Raw genomic sequence first — 19,101 nt, forward strand, 5'->3', positions numbered from 1 at the left:
TATACATGCTATTTTTCTAAGAAAAAGTTACAGAACTTATAGTTCTAGGTGCCATCTTGCTGGTGTCACTAAGGATTGTGGCTCGTAAGTGGACCATGCATACTTGTCCTCGCCGACTTCTTCCAAATTTATGGCATATGCAGTGCTTGGTCAGAAATGACAGTGACAGAAGTGGGAGCTCCAGGTGGCCAGGCATTTAAAAAAAAAACTCATTTCTTTGTGCAGCTCGAGCGCGGCATGAGCCATTTGTAGTAGCTACCACTGTTAATAAGCACTGTGGAAAAAATGCTGTTCAGTTAGTCGAAAGGAGTGTGTTCGATACTCTCTGTATAAACTATTTTACTTTTTGTATTTTCAATTTTTACATTACTTGCACTGCAAAATAAACAGACGTTACGAATAATATGTGGTATTTATTATTATTTCCATAAAAGGAGTGAAAAGGAGAGGCAAAAATGTTTCGGATTCCATATAATCTTCCAGGAGGCGATTGTAAGCCGACATGAGAACTTTGTGTACAAAGTTATGTGCTTTCGTTATTTTACAGTTACACTTGCTAAAAACAGGGAAAGCAGTAACTTCCTCAGCACGTTACACACTTTATAAATGTCGCATTTCCTACAAATACATATTTGTTTTAATGTTGCTATAGAAAAAAACTGGCTTACATTTATAAAAGTTTCTCTCTCATCACACATTTGGCAGCAAACCACAAGTAACTGACGAAGATAGCCAGTGATGAAGAGCAGAATATATTTTGATGTAGCCTACTCACAATGTCATTTTCTTTTCTCTCATGATGACATAAAAATAGTTTTGAAGGTTTCTGAAAAAATTCGAACTGGCCATAAAAACAGGCATCGCAGGTCTGCACTAGCATAGCGCATTGGGTGAATCACTTTAACACATCACGACAACAATCTCTCCTCATCTTGAAAAGTATTATCGATTTGTTCGGCCTGACTCAGTTAACATAAGAAATTTCTTTCCCTGTGTGTAGGCCTTCAACACATCAGCCTGGAACTTTCTGTATAGGGCTGTTATAAGGTTCTCATATTTTGATATTTTGATGAAGTAAGGACGAGATTCCTACATTTTGTCTTCACATTTCCTTTTCATACTGTTTATGAAAATAATGATAAATACAGTATATTGATCATTAGTTCAGTCTATTTTCAATGTAAGAAACGAAAAAGCCGAAAATAAAAGAGATAAATGTTTTTGCATAGCGTCTCTACCCTGCGACTCTCGGCTTACCATTCTGTACTCCTTTGACTGTGCCAACCACTACCTACAAGCTACAGTAGCTTATATGGCTCATGTCTCTCCTGACCTGTGTCGAAAATGCAATTTTTTCTAAACGCTAGGCCATCTAGAGCTCCCTCTTCTATTATTTTCATTTGATACAAAATCTTTTGTATACCATAAATTTTGAGGAAATCGTTGAAGACAGGTAGGTGAGGTTTTTTTTTTTTTTTTTTGTTTTTAAGTCGTGAACAGTTCGTAGAAATAAATACAAGTGTTGCAAACCAGTGATTGTGATTTATTGTAGTACTTACTGCTGGAAGAAAATAATGAAATCTGAGGAGACATTCTACATCAACAGCTACATAATGGAAAAGTGGAACACATCTCATATTTGGGACAAAATTTGACAAAAGTTTCTTTATGACTCCTGTCAGTCATCATTTATTAACCAAAACATCATGGAGTGAACTTATAGATCTGGGCCAAACTTAAAACATTTGATTAAATTCTAATTGGCCTATTGAATTTGTTTAAAGTAATACCTATGCATTACTTTCAGGATGAAAATAGAAATGAAAACTCCAGCACAGGTGCAAACATTGAAACTCATGGAGAGTGTTCAGTGACAGCTGTTTCTGTTGGAAGCGAAGTTTATTTATCAGTTCACAGGCCCAGAAAAGAAAAATTAAGGAATAAAATAAAATAGCTGCAAGGAAAAAGCCGATATTGACAAAGCAAAGTAGCTTCATTGTCACCTGAAGCTAAAAGCTGTGGCAACTCGCATCTTGCTTATGTTAACAGTAATTAATTTAAGAGCTCACACGATAATTTTTAAACTAAAAGTTGATCACACCTTATTTCATTAGCGTTTTCTTTCATAAAAGTTTTCATTTAGTCGGTTAAATTAGTTGTATGTTGTAAAAACGTTCATTTCCAGCCGTAGTAGTAAGCGGCTATCATTCCGGGTCTACTCAGTTTCATGCAACGCTTTGCTGCACAGAAGTCAAAGGCGCCGCCCTCTGCTTTCATTTCTGTATCTATCTGTTCCGTGCCCATGTTAAACCAGGTTCACACACGCATCTGATGACATCTGTAGTGGAATTGTGACATACCATTCACACAGGATGCAACAGGACAGCTTTCAATAAATAACACTCACAGACGAAAATGCTGTCTGCAATCGCAAACTAATCAACAGCTGGCATGTAAATATCACCTGCGTGCAAGCTACTCTTCAAAGATCTTAGAATCTTTTTGTATTCATCGATACAGGAATTTCAAATAACTAATTTCCGTTTAACAGCTCCACGTCACACTGTGGAGCTATTTCCGGCATATAATTCGCAATTTATACAATGCTTGGTCTCACATATCACGAAATTTAGATGACTCATTTTTGTGGTTACATATATTAAGTTTGTTTACTTATTCATCCAAAAACTTTTGTGATTGTGGGATAAATCATTGATTAAGAAATATTGCCTCACCCCCACCCATCGATCCACCCACCCACCCTCCCACACACTCACAGCTGCAGACAATAAGATATAGGTTGCTATTCTTGTAGATCCAGAAGCTGTAAAAGTGTACCTGCTGATCAATGTTTTCACTTTAAAATGAAAACACACTGAAATTGAATGGAGTACAGTAGCAATTACTCCACAATAACTGTGACAGAATGCTCATGTTTCGAAATACTGCCACAAGGGAGCAGTGGTGGAAGGATGAGGCCCAATAAAGTACAACCAACTGAAATTGTTGTGGCAGGACAAACGTTGCGTCTCTTTGTGCTAATAAAAACTGGGAGTTCACAAATGCAGCTGCATTGCACTGCAGTATGCAAGGTAGTTGTGGCAACACTTTGGTTGCATGTATGAACCCGGCTTATGATACGGATACAGGGAATGATGATAGCCCTGTAAGTGGGCTGGTAGTGAACTTCGAGCTTGGGAAACTATGATGGGGTTATCTGTATTTTCACTTTCTGGAATGATTACTACATGACACTTTTCATTTGTACTTTATGGTGGTTTTACAAATAAAATTCAATACTGCAATTTCGAACGTGTGGCTGTTATCAAATGGAAGTTATATTGCTGCTTATAACCTCCTTGTATATACTGCACTGTTTAAATTGCATTGTAAATATGTTGCTCATATTCTGTATAATTGTTGCCCTCAGTATTTGGTGGGGTAAACGGTTCCATATTTGTTCATTTGTTCTGCTTGTGAATATGTGTGAACTGCTCGATTTAAATGCATTGGCAGTATATTGCTCGTATTTTACATTATTTATCTTCCCATTGTTTTTCTAGCTCTTGTGTTTAATGTATGAATTTTTAGATAAGAAGTAGTAACTATAAAAAAATAATTATTTTCTGTAAAGAAAACTTATGTTAAAGTGACATGTTCCACAGCATTAGAAATGTCATATTCATGATCTATGGAACAAGTATTAATGTATGTACATATGTATGTGTGTATGAAGGCCACTGAAACCTTCGTTGACCTCTGCTAAAATGTAATGTTTATAGTACCTCTTAATAAAGAGTGAAAATGTTCGGTAACTACTGTAGTATTTTTAACATTTGCAAGGAAGAATGCTCTCATCACCAAAACTACCAAGTGTACTTGTCTATATCTACATCCACACTGTGCAAGCCACTGTGAAATGCATGGCACTCAGTGACAACAAGCAACGCCATTCGAAGTATAATTATATATTCATTCCATGACAAGATGTAATAAAGTTCAATACCAATACTGTCTAAACCTTCTAACATGGAGTTCTTCATTAACTGCGAGAGAGTACGAAGAATGGACACAAACAAAAATTAACTAGAATAAAAGTAATATACTGAATACGGGTTTATGTCAAGTAGCTCACACAGATTCGTAAGTAGTAACAAATACACGTAAGTCCACAGAACACCATGTGACGAATGTAGCTCTCTTTCGCAAGAAACAAGACTAAATATGAAATCATTTACTCTACCCATTATTAAGGGTGCGAGCAGAACTATGTCAAAATATGATCAACATTCAACGTACGCATTTAAAATGTAATTTACAGAGTACAGTACACACAAGAAGACGCAATCAGGAGCACCATGTAGTGTAACCACCTTCTCTTAACTACGAAAACAAGTGTGGGAGACTAAAAATCAGCCAATAAGAAAGCGAGAAGGACTTATCTTCGACCATAGACAGTAGTATCTGTGGTCAAACAAGGTAATAAACTTGCAGATCTCGATGTAGTCTGACAATGAATCGAGATTGTGTAACTATAAGTATCTTTATCAGTTTCACCCCTATGCTGGCCAACACCTCCTAGAGAACATATGATATTGCAAAGGCTATATTATTCTGATTTACAATGCAAAGTGGCTTTGGACATGCACGCATGCCACAGGAGCAGGCACTGCGACGACTACAGCTGGCATGTAATACATTAAAAGTATCCACAGTTGTCAATACGGACTGTCATCGGTTGTATAATGGAATGAGAACTATGAAAATTAGTGCTGGACCACGGATTGAACCCACATTTTCTACTTATCAGAAGTAATCGCCTTACCATTTGGCTCTTTGAGCACGGTTCAAGGCCACTCCTGAACTTCCATATATTGTCATGCGGGAAGAACGACGACATGTATACATGTCCTGTAAACTAACGCATTCCACATCATTTTGATTAAAGAGTCGCCTGTATGATGTAACGAACATGCAACTAAGTAACAAATTAGAAAACCTGCAGTGGATTTGAGCTGTCTTTAGAGATGATCTTCAGCCACCAAGTAATTCCAGGGCAAGTAATATAATTATTTTTAAATACATTACAATATCCATAGTTCATTAATATGATTTTAATAATCTGTATTTCTAAAAGAGACTGAGAAACAAGGTTATGCCACTTTCATCTTCTAAATCAATGGACTGCATTTTCAGCATCAGGACGTGGAATGAGACAGCAGTTTGTGTGAAAGTAAAACAGGATTGGTTAAAGGTCAGTAATTTTATGATTTGTAAGCATTCGAATAGAAAATGATCTGAAAATTTATAGAACCGACCACTGTTATTGATAGGTGTGTTTTGTCTAAGCACACTCTGTAAAATTCGAAAGAAATTGTTATCAAGTTTGGTTTTTGCAGGAGCTGTACCGCCATTTTTTCCAAAGTGCCCATATAATATGTCAAAACCTATAACAAGGTGGGTAGATCCAGAAAATATAAGAACATGAAAAAAACCAACAGCTAGCTTTCGCACTTTAAGAATGTGAGGAAACATTTCCTGAAGCTCGTAGGCAATATGCCACTCGAGATATGAATCAACTACAAACGAAACTAAATTTCAAAACATTTCATCCTGATTGGTTTATCATGCAGAAGTAAAAAGTGCTATTGTTTATAGTTACAAAAGAGGTACTTCAGCCAAGAATAAGGTGGTATGTCAACATTAGTAAGGATTTAAATTTACCAGTTTTTTTCATGGTGTGGAAGTAAAATATGCATCAGACACTAGATTTCCAGTGGCTGTCTCATGTACTAATGAGGTGCAAAAGAATCATCCAGAACATACACTGTGCTTTTGTGGAGCATTTACTGTGGAGCAGTCAGCTGATCATTGTGTAGCTGCATTGGAAAATTAATCACTTTGGAGAAATATTTCTTAAAAGACATAATGCTTCAGCTTTCCTCAAAGAAACAAATTATTTTCGTGAACAATGTGAATGTGATATGTTATTCCTGGAGGACTATAATTTTTTTTCCTACTTCACCACATGCATACAAATTTATCATTTTTCCTATTTCACCACATGCGTACAAATTTATCAGAAGCTCTGATAATCCTACTCTTCCCTCACAAGGCACACTGAGGTCAGTTTCTACTCTATGTAAAGAGAAAATATCCATTTCTGGCTTAGAAATACAAACTGGTCTTATTATCAATGGACAAGGATTATGTAAAGCCACAGATGAGTTACAAGCTGTGCACTGTTGTATATTCTGCTTCACAGAAAAGTGGTCTGGCAAAAAATGCTGATGCGTTATGATTTCAAGTTCATTGTCTTTTTTAAAATATGTTGTCCATACATTACCAGCTGGAAATTCTGGTGGTATTCAGCTGTGCTCTTTGGTAAAAGCCTTGTTATTGGATTGGAAGACATAGGAATTACAGCTCTTGCTATTGTGGCTGATGATAGTGCAGTAAGTAAATATCCTGAATCCGGTTTATCTGATCCACCATAGCAGAAGACCCAGTATACAAACCCAAAGAACGCAGCAGGAAATTATTTTTCATGATTGATACAGTTCATATTTTAAAGTGTGTGCGAAATTCATGGCTGAATGTTTCTGATCAGGAACTAATATTCCCAGAATCCAAAGGGATTGGTACAGCAGTAGCTTTCTTTGGTGCCTTAAAATACATGCATTCAATTGAAAAAAATCAGCTTGTAAAATATGGAGCTTCTCTTTATCTAAAAGCTATTTATCCATTGCATTTAGGAAGACAAAATGTTTCTCTGGTTTTAATAATATTTCATGAATGCATTCCAGTAGCTTTAAGAGAGCTAGAGCCCTACACTATCTCAATTACTGTTAAAGCAGTGCTTCATGCACAGCAGTAATCTGTACATGATAATATGTGACTAACATTTAAAATTTATAGTCAGAAAAGAGACTAAGAAAACAATTAGAAGAGGCAGTCACAAGAAACTCTTCTCATTTAGCATTCTTTCAGGAGTTTGTCCAATAGCTGAAGAAGTGGAACGACTAAATACTAGCAACAAACTGATAAAAGAGACACACTTTGGTTTGTGGCATTCAACAGAAGTAACCATACAGTTGTCCAAGCGCTATATTATCGTGTGTGGACACAGTTTCTCCCTACCAGGGAAGTCCAAACACATAGTTTTGAGGTTCGCTTTTGGCTGTATCGACAGCTGGCTGGTTCAAATTAGAATATTTCAACTACCCAGGTTTTTGAGGTAGAAAAGAAAATTAGAAATCGTGGCTTGATGGACATAGGTGATACCGCAATTTTTCTACCTGTGAAGAATATACCGTTATTCCTATGTAGTAGATAGAAATTACGTGTAAGAAATTTCTAATGAAAAGTAGCTTCTCAATTATTAGACAGTGGGATACTATTCCTATGCATGGAACAAATGGTTAATGCGTAGCTATCGTACAAAATTTCTGACTGCATACCGTGATGCAAGAAAAAAATTTCATGTTATAATTTAGTTGCTTCAGCATATGGAGGTAGTCTCTGTTATCCAAATAATGATGTGGAACATTGTGCTATGTATATTCTGTGATTAACATGTTATTCAGTCATTTCAGGGACAGATTTTGCAAAGAGAGAATCAGTGGAGTGTTTTAAAAATTTTGGTTCGTAGGTGTTTGCCCAATATTTTACTGGGACATTCTTGTCCTGCTCATTCAGCAAGTGTTATTAAGGAAAGAATTATGCACATTGCAGGTAATATCAACTGATTGCATAGGTACAAAGGTCAAAAACTATTCTTGCAGCTAAATGAGGTGGTACAAACCAAATTTTGAGCAAGAGGTGACATAAAGTTCACATTTCACAAATGCACTTTTTAGCTAGGAGAATGTATCGAAAATATGAATTTCAACATAACAGGCCAAAAATTTCGTACAAGAATGCCTTTGTCTAATATATTTTTGTTTATATTCTCTAGTTACCTGTTTTGTAAAGAAAAAAGTAATAAATTGTTTGTATTACACTCCAATGCCATTCCTTGTAAATCAATGTCTTTGACATGAAACATTATTGGGTGGGTTATATTAGTAGTGACCTCAAATTGTGCTGTTTGCATTAATTATGAGACACATTTCGTTTACGTTGCTTTGTAACTGCTCTTAAAAGTGGAAAGTGTTGCATTAAAAATAATATGAACAAAGACATGTTTCCATAATTTCACACTGGCAAAGCTTTACTGTCAGTCTGTCATTGTATGTGTTGCACCAGTTTGGAAGGACACAGGCTGAAAGTGATGTCATCACAATTTTGATCATTTGATCCCCAATCTCATTTCCTCCCAATATACACCAATTTGCTCATCCTCCATATTTCGTTTTGTCACACTTTTCATGGTTGATATCAGTCTTTGTTATTCGTCATTTCTGTTATTTGTTGTAAATTGTTTCATTTTGTTATTTATTTTTTTTAAATTTATAATTTTATAATGAATGATGAAAGATCAACTGAAGCAGTGAGGCAGCAGTCTGAATTGTAAGAATGTGTGATGGGAGGTACTCAGACTCCATTGGGACAGAAGCACCATTATTTAATATTATACAATGAAATGTATTGCAAATAGCTGCCACATGAAGTGAAAAAAAGAAATTTTGGTAGAATCAAATTGATTAATAAGTGGAAGTTATTTTTATGTTGTCAAGTATTTGCAATTTGATTGTGAAGTATACATCAAGTACTATATTACATTATTTTGTTTCAATATGTATTTGTGGCAAGCTGACATAGTGTTAAGTAGCTCCGTGGACTGTGTGTGAAACAGTTTTGTAAGCACCAGTGCTCAATATTTATGTGATTTCACTAGCTCACCCCAGTACAAATGATACACTTGAACTATTAAAAACCACATACAAATTGTAAAGAAAACCTATCAATCTTGAAGGGAAATGTATAGAGAGAGATGTGCCTATTGTGCAAAAATTTGCTCTGGACTGCCAACTAAACTTAATCTTAAACAAACCTATTTTTCATGGCAGTGTGATGGCAGCTTATAACACAGTGTTCCTTTTAGTAATTTTGGGTGCAATCTGATGTAACAAATGAAAAAATTGGTGCTTCACTATTCTCAAACATTTACAAAATGTAGATTCCTCTTCCTCCACCTTCTTGTAGTATACATGAAATTCCTTTTCTGCACGACATAATGACATCATTTTCAGGACCAACACTTTTTTTGCACAGTTTTGCACTCCTATCTTCTTCCTCTAGTGTACAAGATATCTCTACAATCTGCAAACGATATGCGTCCGATAAAATAATGCCATTTTGGTACAAATGTGAATCCCAGCATACACATATATAAGCTACCAGTTGTGTGAGGGCACTTCCCACATAAAAACAACTGAAATCACTTTGCGAAGATTGCATTTCATATAAGAAAATGGTTGATGACAGCCATGTGAGTCGAGATCACATGACCTAAACTGACTTGATGTGATGGCCAATATGAATACACCCTGACGTGATGGTGCCATGACATGATGGTGCCACTATATAATGATGGCCAGTGTGAATTGGCCTTAACTTAGTATGGTATGATTCTTTATGGGAATATCAGATATGACAAATAAATCAGAAATAATACTAATGGAACCTTGATGACTGGTTCACTCAGACCGACATGTCATCATCTAGTCAGGTTACATTAACACTCAAGAGAGAGAGAATTCATAAAAAGGCTGTTGCATGTCATTCAGTATTCCCTGCAGTGTCACACCGTTCTGTTAAGTGTTATGTTTGAGAGAGTCATTCTTCAGCTGTTTTGAAATGTAAAGAGTTTGCATATGGTTTTGTAAGCGACAGAGCTGCTGAGTTTCTGTTCAGAATTGTGGTTGCCGTATGCTCAGAGTATAAATGCATGCACATATCTCGAAAAAAGATAAAGTATTGGTTGAAATATTTTTACATATGTTCTGTAACTGTTCTGTGTTTTGTGTACTGTTGTACAGTGATATATTCGTTTACTTGTGTAATAAAGCTTGTTTCATCCAAGTTCTCCATGGCAAATCCATTAAGCCATGTGATGTTCGGATAATTTTGTTACGGTTGCTTTATAACATTTACTAAACGTCAGGGGAACAAGATCGTAAGTTTCTTCTGTGATTGAAAACTTACTTACTAGATGGAAGGTCTGGTGATCATATTTTTTTAAAATTATTATTCACAGTTTGAAACTTGCAATCGCCATTGCTCCAATAGTTGTTTTTGTTACATTTTGGAAGCTTTAAATGAAGTACACTATGCTTTCACATTAGAAAGTATGGAATGCAGGCAGAAAAGTTCCTGTTAACACACAGTTATTCCTTTTAAATTACAAATTGAAATTATAAGAGGACCCCTCTGAATACAAAGTATGAGATATAAATTACTAAGTGAAGCAATTTCGGTATGTACTTATAAATGGATAACCCTTTTCCAAAGTTTGGATCTAGAAAAGGTAGTTAGATATTTTATGTTATAACTTCAGATAATTGCACAAATAAAGTAAAATGTGTAAAGTGCAAATTAATGTGATACTGTATCTTTGAGCTCGAAATGCAAATGCTTAGTCATGCTGATAAAGTGTGAACTGCCCCCCCCCCCCCCTCCCCACCACTTCCAGTCTCTGTTGTGGCTATAGACTGACCTTTAGCATAGCCTAATGTTTATTTTTGCCTCTTATTTAGCCACATTTTCTCTTATTTAACGCATTTTACGTCATTACAATTGTAAGATAAATTCACAAAATGTATGTTAGATAACAGGCAAGTTTCCAAGTGTTTTGATGCATATTATGTACACATGTCATAAATAAACTACGAAAAATGCAAGGGATCCATCATGTAACTTAACCAAATTTGGCCCCACATGCAAGCAGAGTAACCTGACTCATGAGAAAGACAAGTTAGTAAATTGGCTATAATTTTAATAAACCTACTAGCAACCAAAAACTTTGTAGCGTATTCGACTGCTTGTGTTCCTTGGATAGTAACATACCTACTGTGTGGGCTGGTGTGCTCTTGGTCAGTGCAAGGCAGTTTTTGTTTTGAATGTGAAATGAATTGTGCATACAATCAAAACTGACATAACCTTTTTGTAGAACGTTTGTCTCTGAAACCTTTATCATTTTTTGAAGGTTTTCTGCAGTAAACTGAGTAGGAAAACATAGAAAGATAGAGCCTAACCTAAATGTTACACACTATTTGTTTTACTAGTAAATGCTCTGCTTCTGACCATCTGGGGGTTACAGTATTTAAATGTAAAGTATGATATGAACACTGTTGAAAGACAATGTAGATAAAGTGTTTGAGCATGTGAAATATAACTGTATATTTGTAGCTATAAGATTCGTGTACATTTCCTTGACTTTGATCCTGTACACTAAACAAATTAGCGAGTACAGTAAATTAGATTACTGCTATTAAAGGCAAAATATGGTATCAGTTATGATTAGGAACGTTCGTCTAACAGAAAGAATACATGTAATTGCCATTTTTGTAACACTTACGTGTGACCCCATTGTAGTAGACATTTGTTGTAATGTATATGGTCAAGTTCATTATCATTGTGTATTAAATATTAAGAAATGTATACAGTACAGAAGCTTTTCTCGCAAAATTAATACAACAAGACCACATCACATGCCACTGGTGCACAGAGATATTAAACGAAATTTTTACTCTGTGCCCATAAATTACTTTAAAGTTGTATAATTGTTTGCTAAACCAATTAAAAAACCTTTAAATTTTATAAACGTAACGTTAAATATGGTGTGCCACAAGGTTCTATTCTTGGTCCAATCCTGTTCCTGCTGCTTATAAGTCAGCAACTCCATCCTACGAAAGGTTCTCCAGAATGAGTCTCATCATTCATGCAGAAAATACAGTAATTATGCGTTTACATACTGCAGAAAGGATACAACATTTACTACTGTACTGCTATTGGATAAACAATTAGAAACTATAAACACCACTTAATTTCTTGGAATATGGATCCAAGAAACCTAATGTGCAATAATTATGTACCCTTTATCAATAAGAAATTAAATACCACCTGCTATTGCACGAAAATTCTGACGTGATTGCATGACACAACAAATGATGAAAAATATAAATTACTTTCAGATGGAATCACTGTTGAGATGAAGTATAACTCTTTTGGGGCAACTCACCTACCAGCAGAAGTTGCATTATTGTCCAGAAAAGAATTGTAAGGATCATAAGATGTGTAACTACTGGAAGCTCATTGAAGCCACTATTGAAGCACTTGCCAATTCCACCATTATTTTGTTTATGTGTTCTGGTGATTATATACGCTTCACAAAGAAAATGACAGACACTGAAGACAAACTAGGGTGTGAAAACGAAGCAGTTCATAAGTACATTACACAACAGAAAATGGAGCTGCCCAGTGAATATGCTAAAACGAAATTTCAGTAAGACAGGCCTCTTGTAGCAGGGAAAAACTTTACAACAAGTTACCACAACACATTAAAGTGAAGCTAGCTGCTTTTCTAGTGTGGTTGATTTCCTCCAGAATACTTGAGTCACTAACATAATTAAAATTAGTGTACATCATTCGAATTATAAATATCTTTTATTCTTTATAATTGCATCTTTTATATACAAAGCAGAATTTGCAAATGCTTTGCTTCTTTTAATTATAAGAGTAATTGTTGTTAATTTGTAATAAGAGTATCAAGATATAGTGAAAATTTGTTTCTTTTGTACAAAAAACAACACAATGCTGTAAGAAAGGTAAAAATCCTTATAGTTTTAACTAGAATAACTATTTGTAAGAAGAGTATAAGTATAGTTATCCATATGTAAGTATTTGCTTATTATTTTTATGTATTTAAAGTAATTTATGTTGTAGTAGACATACAATTTATAATCGTCATATTAATTCATATTGTTTTATATCATAATAACTGACTATATCAATTTGTGCCTACGTACAAAAATGATGAAATGGAACAATAAAGCAATCAATCAATCAATTAATCCGTGAAATAAATTTGTTTGCTAAAGTTGGCTTCGCTTAAGCAGTCATTGTCTAGACCGTTTTGATTGGTCTTCTTGTTTATTGTATTTTGTTTACTTTTTTTAATTTTTTTTCTTACCACACAAACTGCAAACATTAGACCATAATATATGTTCCTCCGATTCAAAATAAGTGAAATGATCTTTGAGGTTACGACAGCATAGTCTTTACTACTAGATAGATTGTGGGCGAGAAATAACTTGGCACTTGTGTGAACACACCACATTTGCAGCTACGTTGACATCACAAGAATTGCGCAGATGTCTGCGCAGACACAGCTTAGCGTGTGGTCTTGCCTTACGCGAGTGGTGGTGGGGGAATGCTCGCGTAAGTAGTTTGTGCCTGTGGAAGCCCGGCTGCGTGACGCTGCTGCAGTGGTAGCTTCGCTATTGATCGGTGCGCAAGCGACATCTATGGCTATCTTGGGAGTGCGCTCCCGCTTACAAATGCGTTGGCTATGTTTGTGTGTTGATGTGCGCGAATGTGAAGCAGTGTAGGTATCGGTTTCAGTCATGAGTCAAGTAATGCAACAAAAGAAACGTTTAATTAATAAGAAAACGGAACTTCACGAAACGTGGACTGATATTAGTGTTCTAATATCTCAATATCTGGAGAAACTAAATTTTGTTGTAGATACAGTGCTGCGTGAAAAAGATTCAGTGTCGTTCTTTCAAACGTATCCAAAAGTGTCAAGTCATGTGGACAAAATATTAAACATATTTTTGCAAGTGCAGTGTGAATTCAGCTTGTTGTCATGTGAAAAGTTTTTAGATAGTGAAGTGTGTAATTTACATTGTTCAACTAAAACTGAAGGATTACCTGTGGAAGAACGCTGTATAACAGTATCGGATTCAGAAGATTTGTCACAAGTTAAAGTTGGAGTACCGGAAAAGTTAAGTAATCCTACGGAAGAAGATCGCAGTACGGAGCTATCCAACTCGGAAGATGTGTCGGTTACAAAAGTTAGTGCTCTGGGTCAAGAGGTATGTGATTCATCCGTAGAAGTGTGCACAACAGCCGAAAGTGTAGAAAGGGTGGAAAACTCTTCGCCGTATGCAGTTAATGTTAGCGACACGGAAAAAATTACTGAGAGTGTTGCTCATGTTTCCAGTGTAGAAACTCTTCCTGTGTGTAAAATAAGTGAGGACTTGAGAAGTGAAAGCAGTGGATTCACATCTGCAAAGAAGCGTATAAGCCAGTATGATATAAAGCCAAATGAGGTACTGGAAATGGTATATTCACACGGGGACAACCCATGGAATTTCTGGTTGTGTTATTACCCATGTTCGGACATTAAATTTATCCAGAAAAGTGTCAGTAGCATGTATTACACCAACAGATTGGAGGCTTTGTCCATTTTGCCAGATGTAGGCGATTATGTACTTGTAGCAGATGGTGAGAGATTCCTCAGAGGCAAAGTGTTAACTGTGAGAGGCACAGAACTTTTGGATACTACTTGTGTTATGCTTCTTGATGTGGATAGTGGAAGAATGAAATCTTTTAAACTGCAGAGTGTTTGGAAAATTACTGAAGAGTTAATGTGTATACAAGCTCAAGCTGTAAATTGTCAGCTGGAAGGCATTGCGGGTGATTCAAGTATGTGGTGTAAAGAAAATCTGCGACAGTGTCAGATGGATCGTAAATTCGAAGAATTACTGCTGCAGACAACACTTTCAGTTAAATTTATCAAGACAATAGGTGACTCTGCATTGCCCCGTTACATTATTGATGCAGACAGCATAGATATGGAAACAGATAAAATCTACAATGTCTCACAGCTTATTAATAGTACAATAATTCCAGCTATCACACGCAAACCTGTTGTTGAAGAATATTCACAGGAGAGTGAGGCCTCTGTGTTGCAGAATTCGACTGCCGTTACGTCCGTATCTCACGACTGTCATGCCAAAAATGTGGTGCTTAATGTTCCCCAGGAAGTAGCAAATGATCCAGATGAAATCAGTGAAAAAATTACTTCTCAAGCATCTGATCTTAGCACAGGTTGTATGGCTGGTGTTGGAAATGCCCAGCAGATATATGAAAACTGTATAGATGGTATATATGAATACCCAAACTCTCCTAGGTCCCACTGTGAACCAAGCAGTCAAACACTCCTGTTGCATGAAACTGATACAAATTTAAATTCTGAAAAAGTAACACATGATGCAGTTGAAATCTGTGAAAAAATTGTTTTTCACACATGCGAGCTTAGGGCAGATAGTAGAGTTGATATTGAAAATTCTCAGGAGCTATGTGAAAACGGTATAGGTGGCATAAATCAAAAACTAAATAGCCCCAATTTCCACTGTATACCGAGCATTGAAATACCACCATATTCTGAAATTGATAAAAATTTAAATTCTCAGAAATTAAGTGATTCGGATATCGCAGAAATAATATCACTCTGTGAAACATCATCTTCAGATGTGATTATAGATGTAGAAGACACTATTGATTCTCATACTGGTGAGAATATTGCGCAGGCATCCAGTTTTGGAGCTGCAGAACTGCTGTCTGCTGAAAGTGGTGAAGACAGAACAAGTGTAACAGCAACCATTTATTGTAGTAAAGACTTTATTTTGGAGAAAAGAAATTATAGTTATCTTCTTAACAAAACAGTTCTTGGTATTCCTACATTTGTTGATTCACCAAGTCTCTTTTACATGCAGATTTTCTTGAATGAGAATGATGAATTTACAGATTTACATGAAAAAATGGCAATTTTTTATTCAGAAAACAAAATTAAATTCACTACAAAAGAGAGTGCACAAAATATTATTAAATCATATTGTGTTGCTCTGTATCCTCAAGATACACAGTGGTACAGGGCTGAAATCATTGACTGGATGCCTGCAACTGAAACAACTGTGTGTGTGTCTTTTGTTGACATTGGTGATAAAATGGTCGTTGAACTTGATTTTGTGCAGCCTCTGGCCAGACAGTTTGCAAAAATTCCTGTTTTGTCACAGAAATGTCACTTGTATGGTGTTGCCCCTATTGAATGTGCTATGTACACATATGTGAGTTATGAATGGTCACCATGTTCACTGTCTGAGTTTAGAAATGTTTTAAATTTAGACCATGTTTTCAATATGCAGGTAAAAGAGTTCACTTCCTATGGGTCCCTTGGAGTGTTGTTAGTTGATCCATCATCACCGGGTGTGTCAGTTAATAAGAAATTAATAGCTCTTGGGGAGGCAAAATGTCTTCTTAATAAAGACACTTTAGATATGTGGAACCCAATGCAAGAAGACTTTGAAAGAAGTAAAGTACTTGTATATGATGATGAAGATGCATGTGAAGCTGTGGCAGGTTATTCAGCAAATGACGAGCAGCGCTTTTGTAAATTTTATGCACGGCATGGCAGGTGCTACAAAGGTAGCAACTGCCGGAAAGAACATGTGCTGAGTCACCCAGGTGGCTGGATATCAGATAAAGAAGAAGTATTTCAAGAAGCATTTTCACAGGTAGTGCTACCTGAAGTGGGGGAAACTATCTACCTTCAAGTTACTTGTGTTATTAGGATAAATTTGTTTTATATTATTCTCAATGTTGATGACAACTCAGGTGAGGAGACACTTCTGACATTGAACAGATATATAAATGACAAAGACAATCTTAAAAATCTACGTAAGCTGAAAGTTACACCAGCTGTTGGGCAGCTGGTTCTTGCCCATTATCATCAAGATGGGATTTGGTATCGGGCAAGAGTAATTGATACAGATAATGACAACAACTTGGTACAAGTCTTTTTTGTGGACTACGGGAATACAGAATGGGTGAGTGAAATATATGTGCGTGATATTGAGCCTCAGTATCTTCACTTACCATTTCAGGCAATAGAATCTTCATTGGCGTTTACAGAAATGAACGCGAGTGTAGATGATGATAGTCTTGAAACAGTTATTTCAGTTTTTAGGTGTCTTACAGATTGTACTCAACCACTGAGGGCAAAAATTATTTCAAAAGATGATGTCTTGAAAAAATTGGAACTCCAATTGTTTGATGTTAATGACCACGACATTGCATTGATGTTGGCTGACACTGGATATGTTAGTATCACCAGTATTCAGATGACACCAGCCACAGCATTTGCAGTACCAGGTTGACAGCAGTAATAATAATCTTAAAAATCTAAGGAAATTGAAAGTTGCAGTTATACCAGCTGTTGGACTGCTAGTTCAAGATGGTATATGATATCGGACAATAGTTTGTATATGTTGTCTTACATTTGTTGTATGTTAGACAGTTGTTGTTGTTTGACTGTGTACATAGCCATAAGCAACACCTCAGTCACATCACTGATTTTCTGTGTAGTTGAAAACTTTTATTTCAGTTTTCATTGGAAATTTAAATCAAAACACATTACATATCTATGTGCTTGAAATAAATCACTGTGGAACTTTGTTCTTACATTGTTTTTTGGTCCTAATTACAGCAGTGTGGCAATGTAAGCTTTTCATTGCCATAGTGCAATGTTTGCCATTAAACAATAGGTTCTTAAAGTTCAGATCTCTGTCATTTTCTCCTGTGATGATGATATATGATCAGTGTACCTTGTTTTTTGTATTTAATGACTCAAAAGTGTAAGCTGAATGTTTAGAGCCCCAATAAATAAAGAAATATTTAATTAAATTTTGATTAATAGTCTTAGTGAATGATTGTCATTGGTTTGGAAATAGAACAGGTTATTTAATTTTCATTTGTGTCAACATAAACATGGAAAATTAGAAGCAGACTAGTTTGTGAGATGCAACTGCATGCTTCCCCACACCCATATACCTCTCTCTTTGTTGAGGAACAAGAAATGGACTGTCAAATTTTGCTATATTTATACTTCAGTGGGTGCTTTGCAGCTGTCATATTAGGTTAGTTCACATGCAGGAAAATAATGGAAGACAACGAATGTGACTGACAGATGTAGAAACAAGATATAAGTAGAACAAAGCTTGGAAAAATAATATGGAATAAGACTACAGAAGATCACTAATTCAATATGTATACGAAAACATAAGAGTTGGTGGAAGTAATGGAAAAGCAGATAATATCAGAAATACAAATATGTACTTACATTGAATAAAAATTCCTGACAGCATACAATTTACATAAGAAGGAAATATTGATCAAATACAGGTTGTAAATGTACTGGATAATAGTTTTGCGTGAACAAAATGTTTTTAGTTCTTTCTTACTTTCTGTATTTTTGTCTTGGGTTACAGCCTACAAGGCTATAAGACAAGTGTGGATATGATGCCTCCCCCCCCCCCCCTTTTTAAGTAGCTCCTTCAGAAATTTTTATTTTTGATGTTTTATGAGTAACAAAAACTACAAACTATTTTGCTGATACAAAGTATCTTAAGATCTGCCTAAAAGTTGCCAATGATATCACTATTTTTTTCCAGGTTTTCTTTTGTAAGCGTGCACCTATTTCTTCTTTCCTGGCACACTTCCATTATGATGTCATCACCCGAGCCATCCATGAGATTGAATATGCACAGTCCTTTCATTAAAGATTCATTTGAGGTTTGGCTACAGGCATTAAGAATTCCCTGCTCCAGCATGAATGGGTTGTGTAAACTGAACCCCCCTCCCCCATCTTTCTTCATGTTCTTGAAGCCACTCGCTGTAAAACAGTTGGAGGTAAGCCTTGAAGGGTCTAATCACGAAACCATCCATTATTTGATGTTATGCCATCAGGAATTATTAAAAGATGTTCTTTGACATCAAGCTGTTACCTCCCCTGTGTGAGGTGTGCTCTGAAAGAGTCTAGTCCCAACATTACTCCTACATTATATGCTCCATTTTCTTCATCATCCACACACATCAGCCTTGCTTTGAATGAATGGATAAATGCAGATGGAAAATCTAGATTTATTTCCAGTGCCTCCATTTATGTACTTTCTCAAGTAATTGGGAATCCTACAGAGAGAGAGAGAGAGAGAGAGAGAGAGTGTGTGTGTGTGTGTGTGTGTGTGTGTGTGTGTGTGTGTGTGTGTGTGCTGAACTTTATGTTGCTTGCGTTATTGAAATAGTCACTGTTTCTGT

At 35.9% G+C, this 19,101-nt stretch overlaps 2 protein-coding genes across 2 annotated transcripts in view; one reads left to right on the forward strand and one right to left on the reverse strand.

Moving 5' to 3' along the window:
• Positions 1-19,101, reverse strand: part of LOC124788789 (protein kinase C-binding protein NELL1-like) — a 466,052-nt gene that overhangs the window by 377,622 nt on the left and 69,329 nt on the right. The window lies entirely within an intron of this gene.
• LOC124787717 lies at positions 13,428-17,469 on the forward strand. Its single transcript, XM_047254561.1, has one exon. The coding sequence runs from the start codon at positions 13,569-13,571 to the stop codon at positions 17,163-17,165; it is 3,597 nt and encodes a 1,198-aa protein (XP_047110517.1). The 5' UTR covers positions 13,428-13,568; the 3' UTR covers positions 17,166-17,469.

The sequence above is a fragment of the Schistocerca piceifrons genome, chromosome 3, assembly GCF_021461385.2.
Source record: "Schistocerca piceifrons isolate TAMUIC-IGC-003096 chromosome 3, iqSchPice1.1, whole genome shotgun sequence".
Classification (NCBI taxonomy): Eukaryota; Metazoa; Arthropoda; class Insecta; order Orthoptera; family Acrididae; genus Schistocerca; species Schistocerca piceifrons.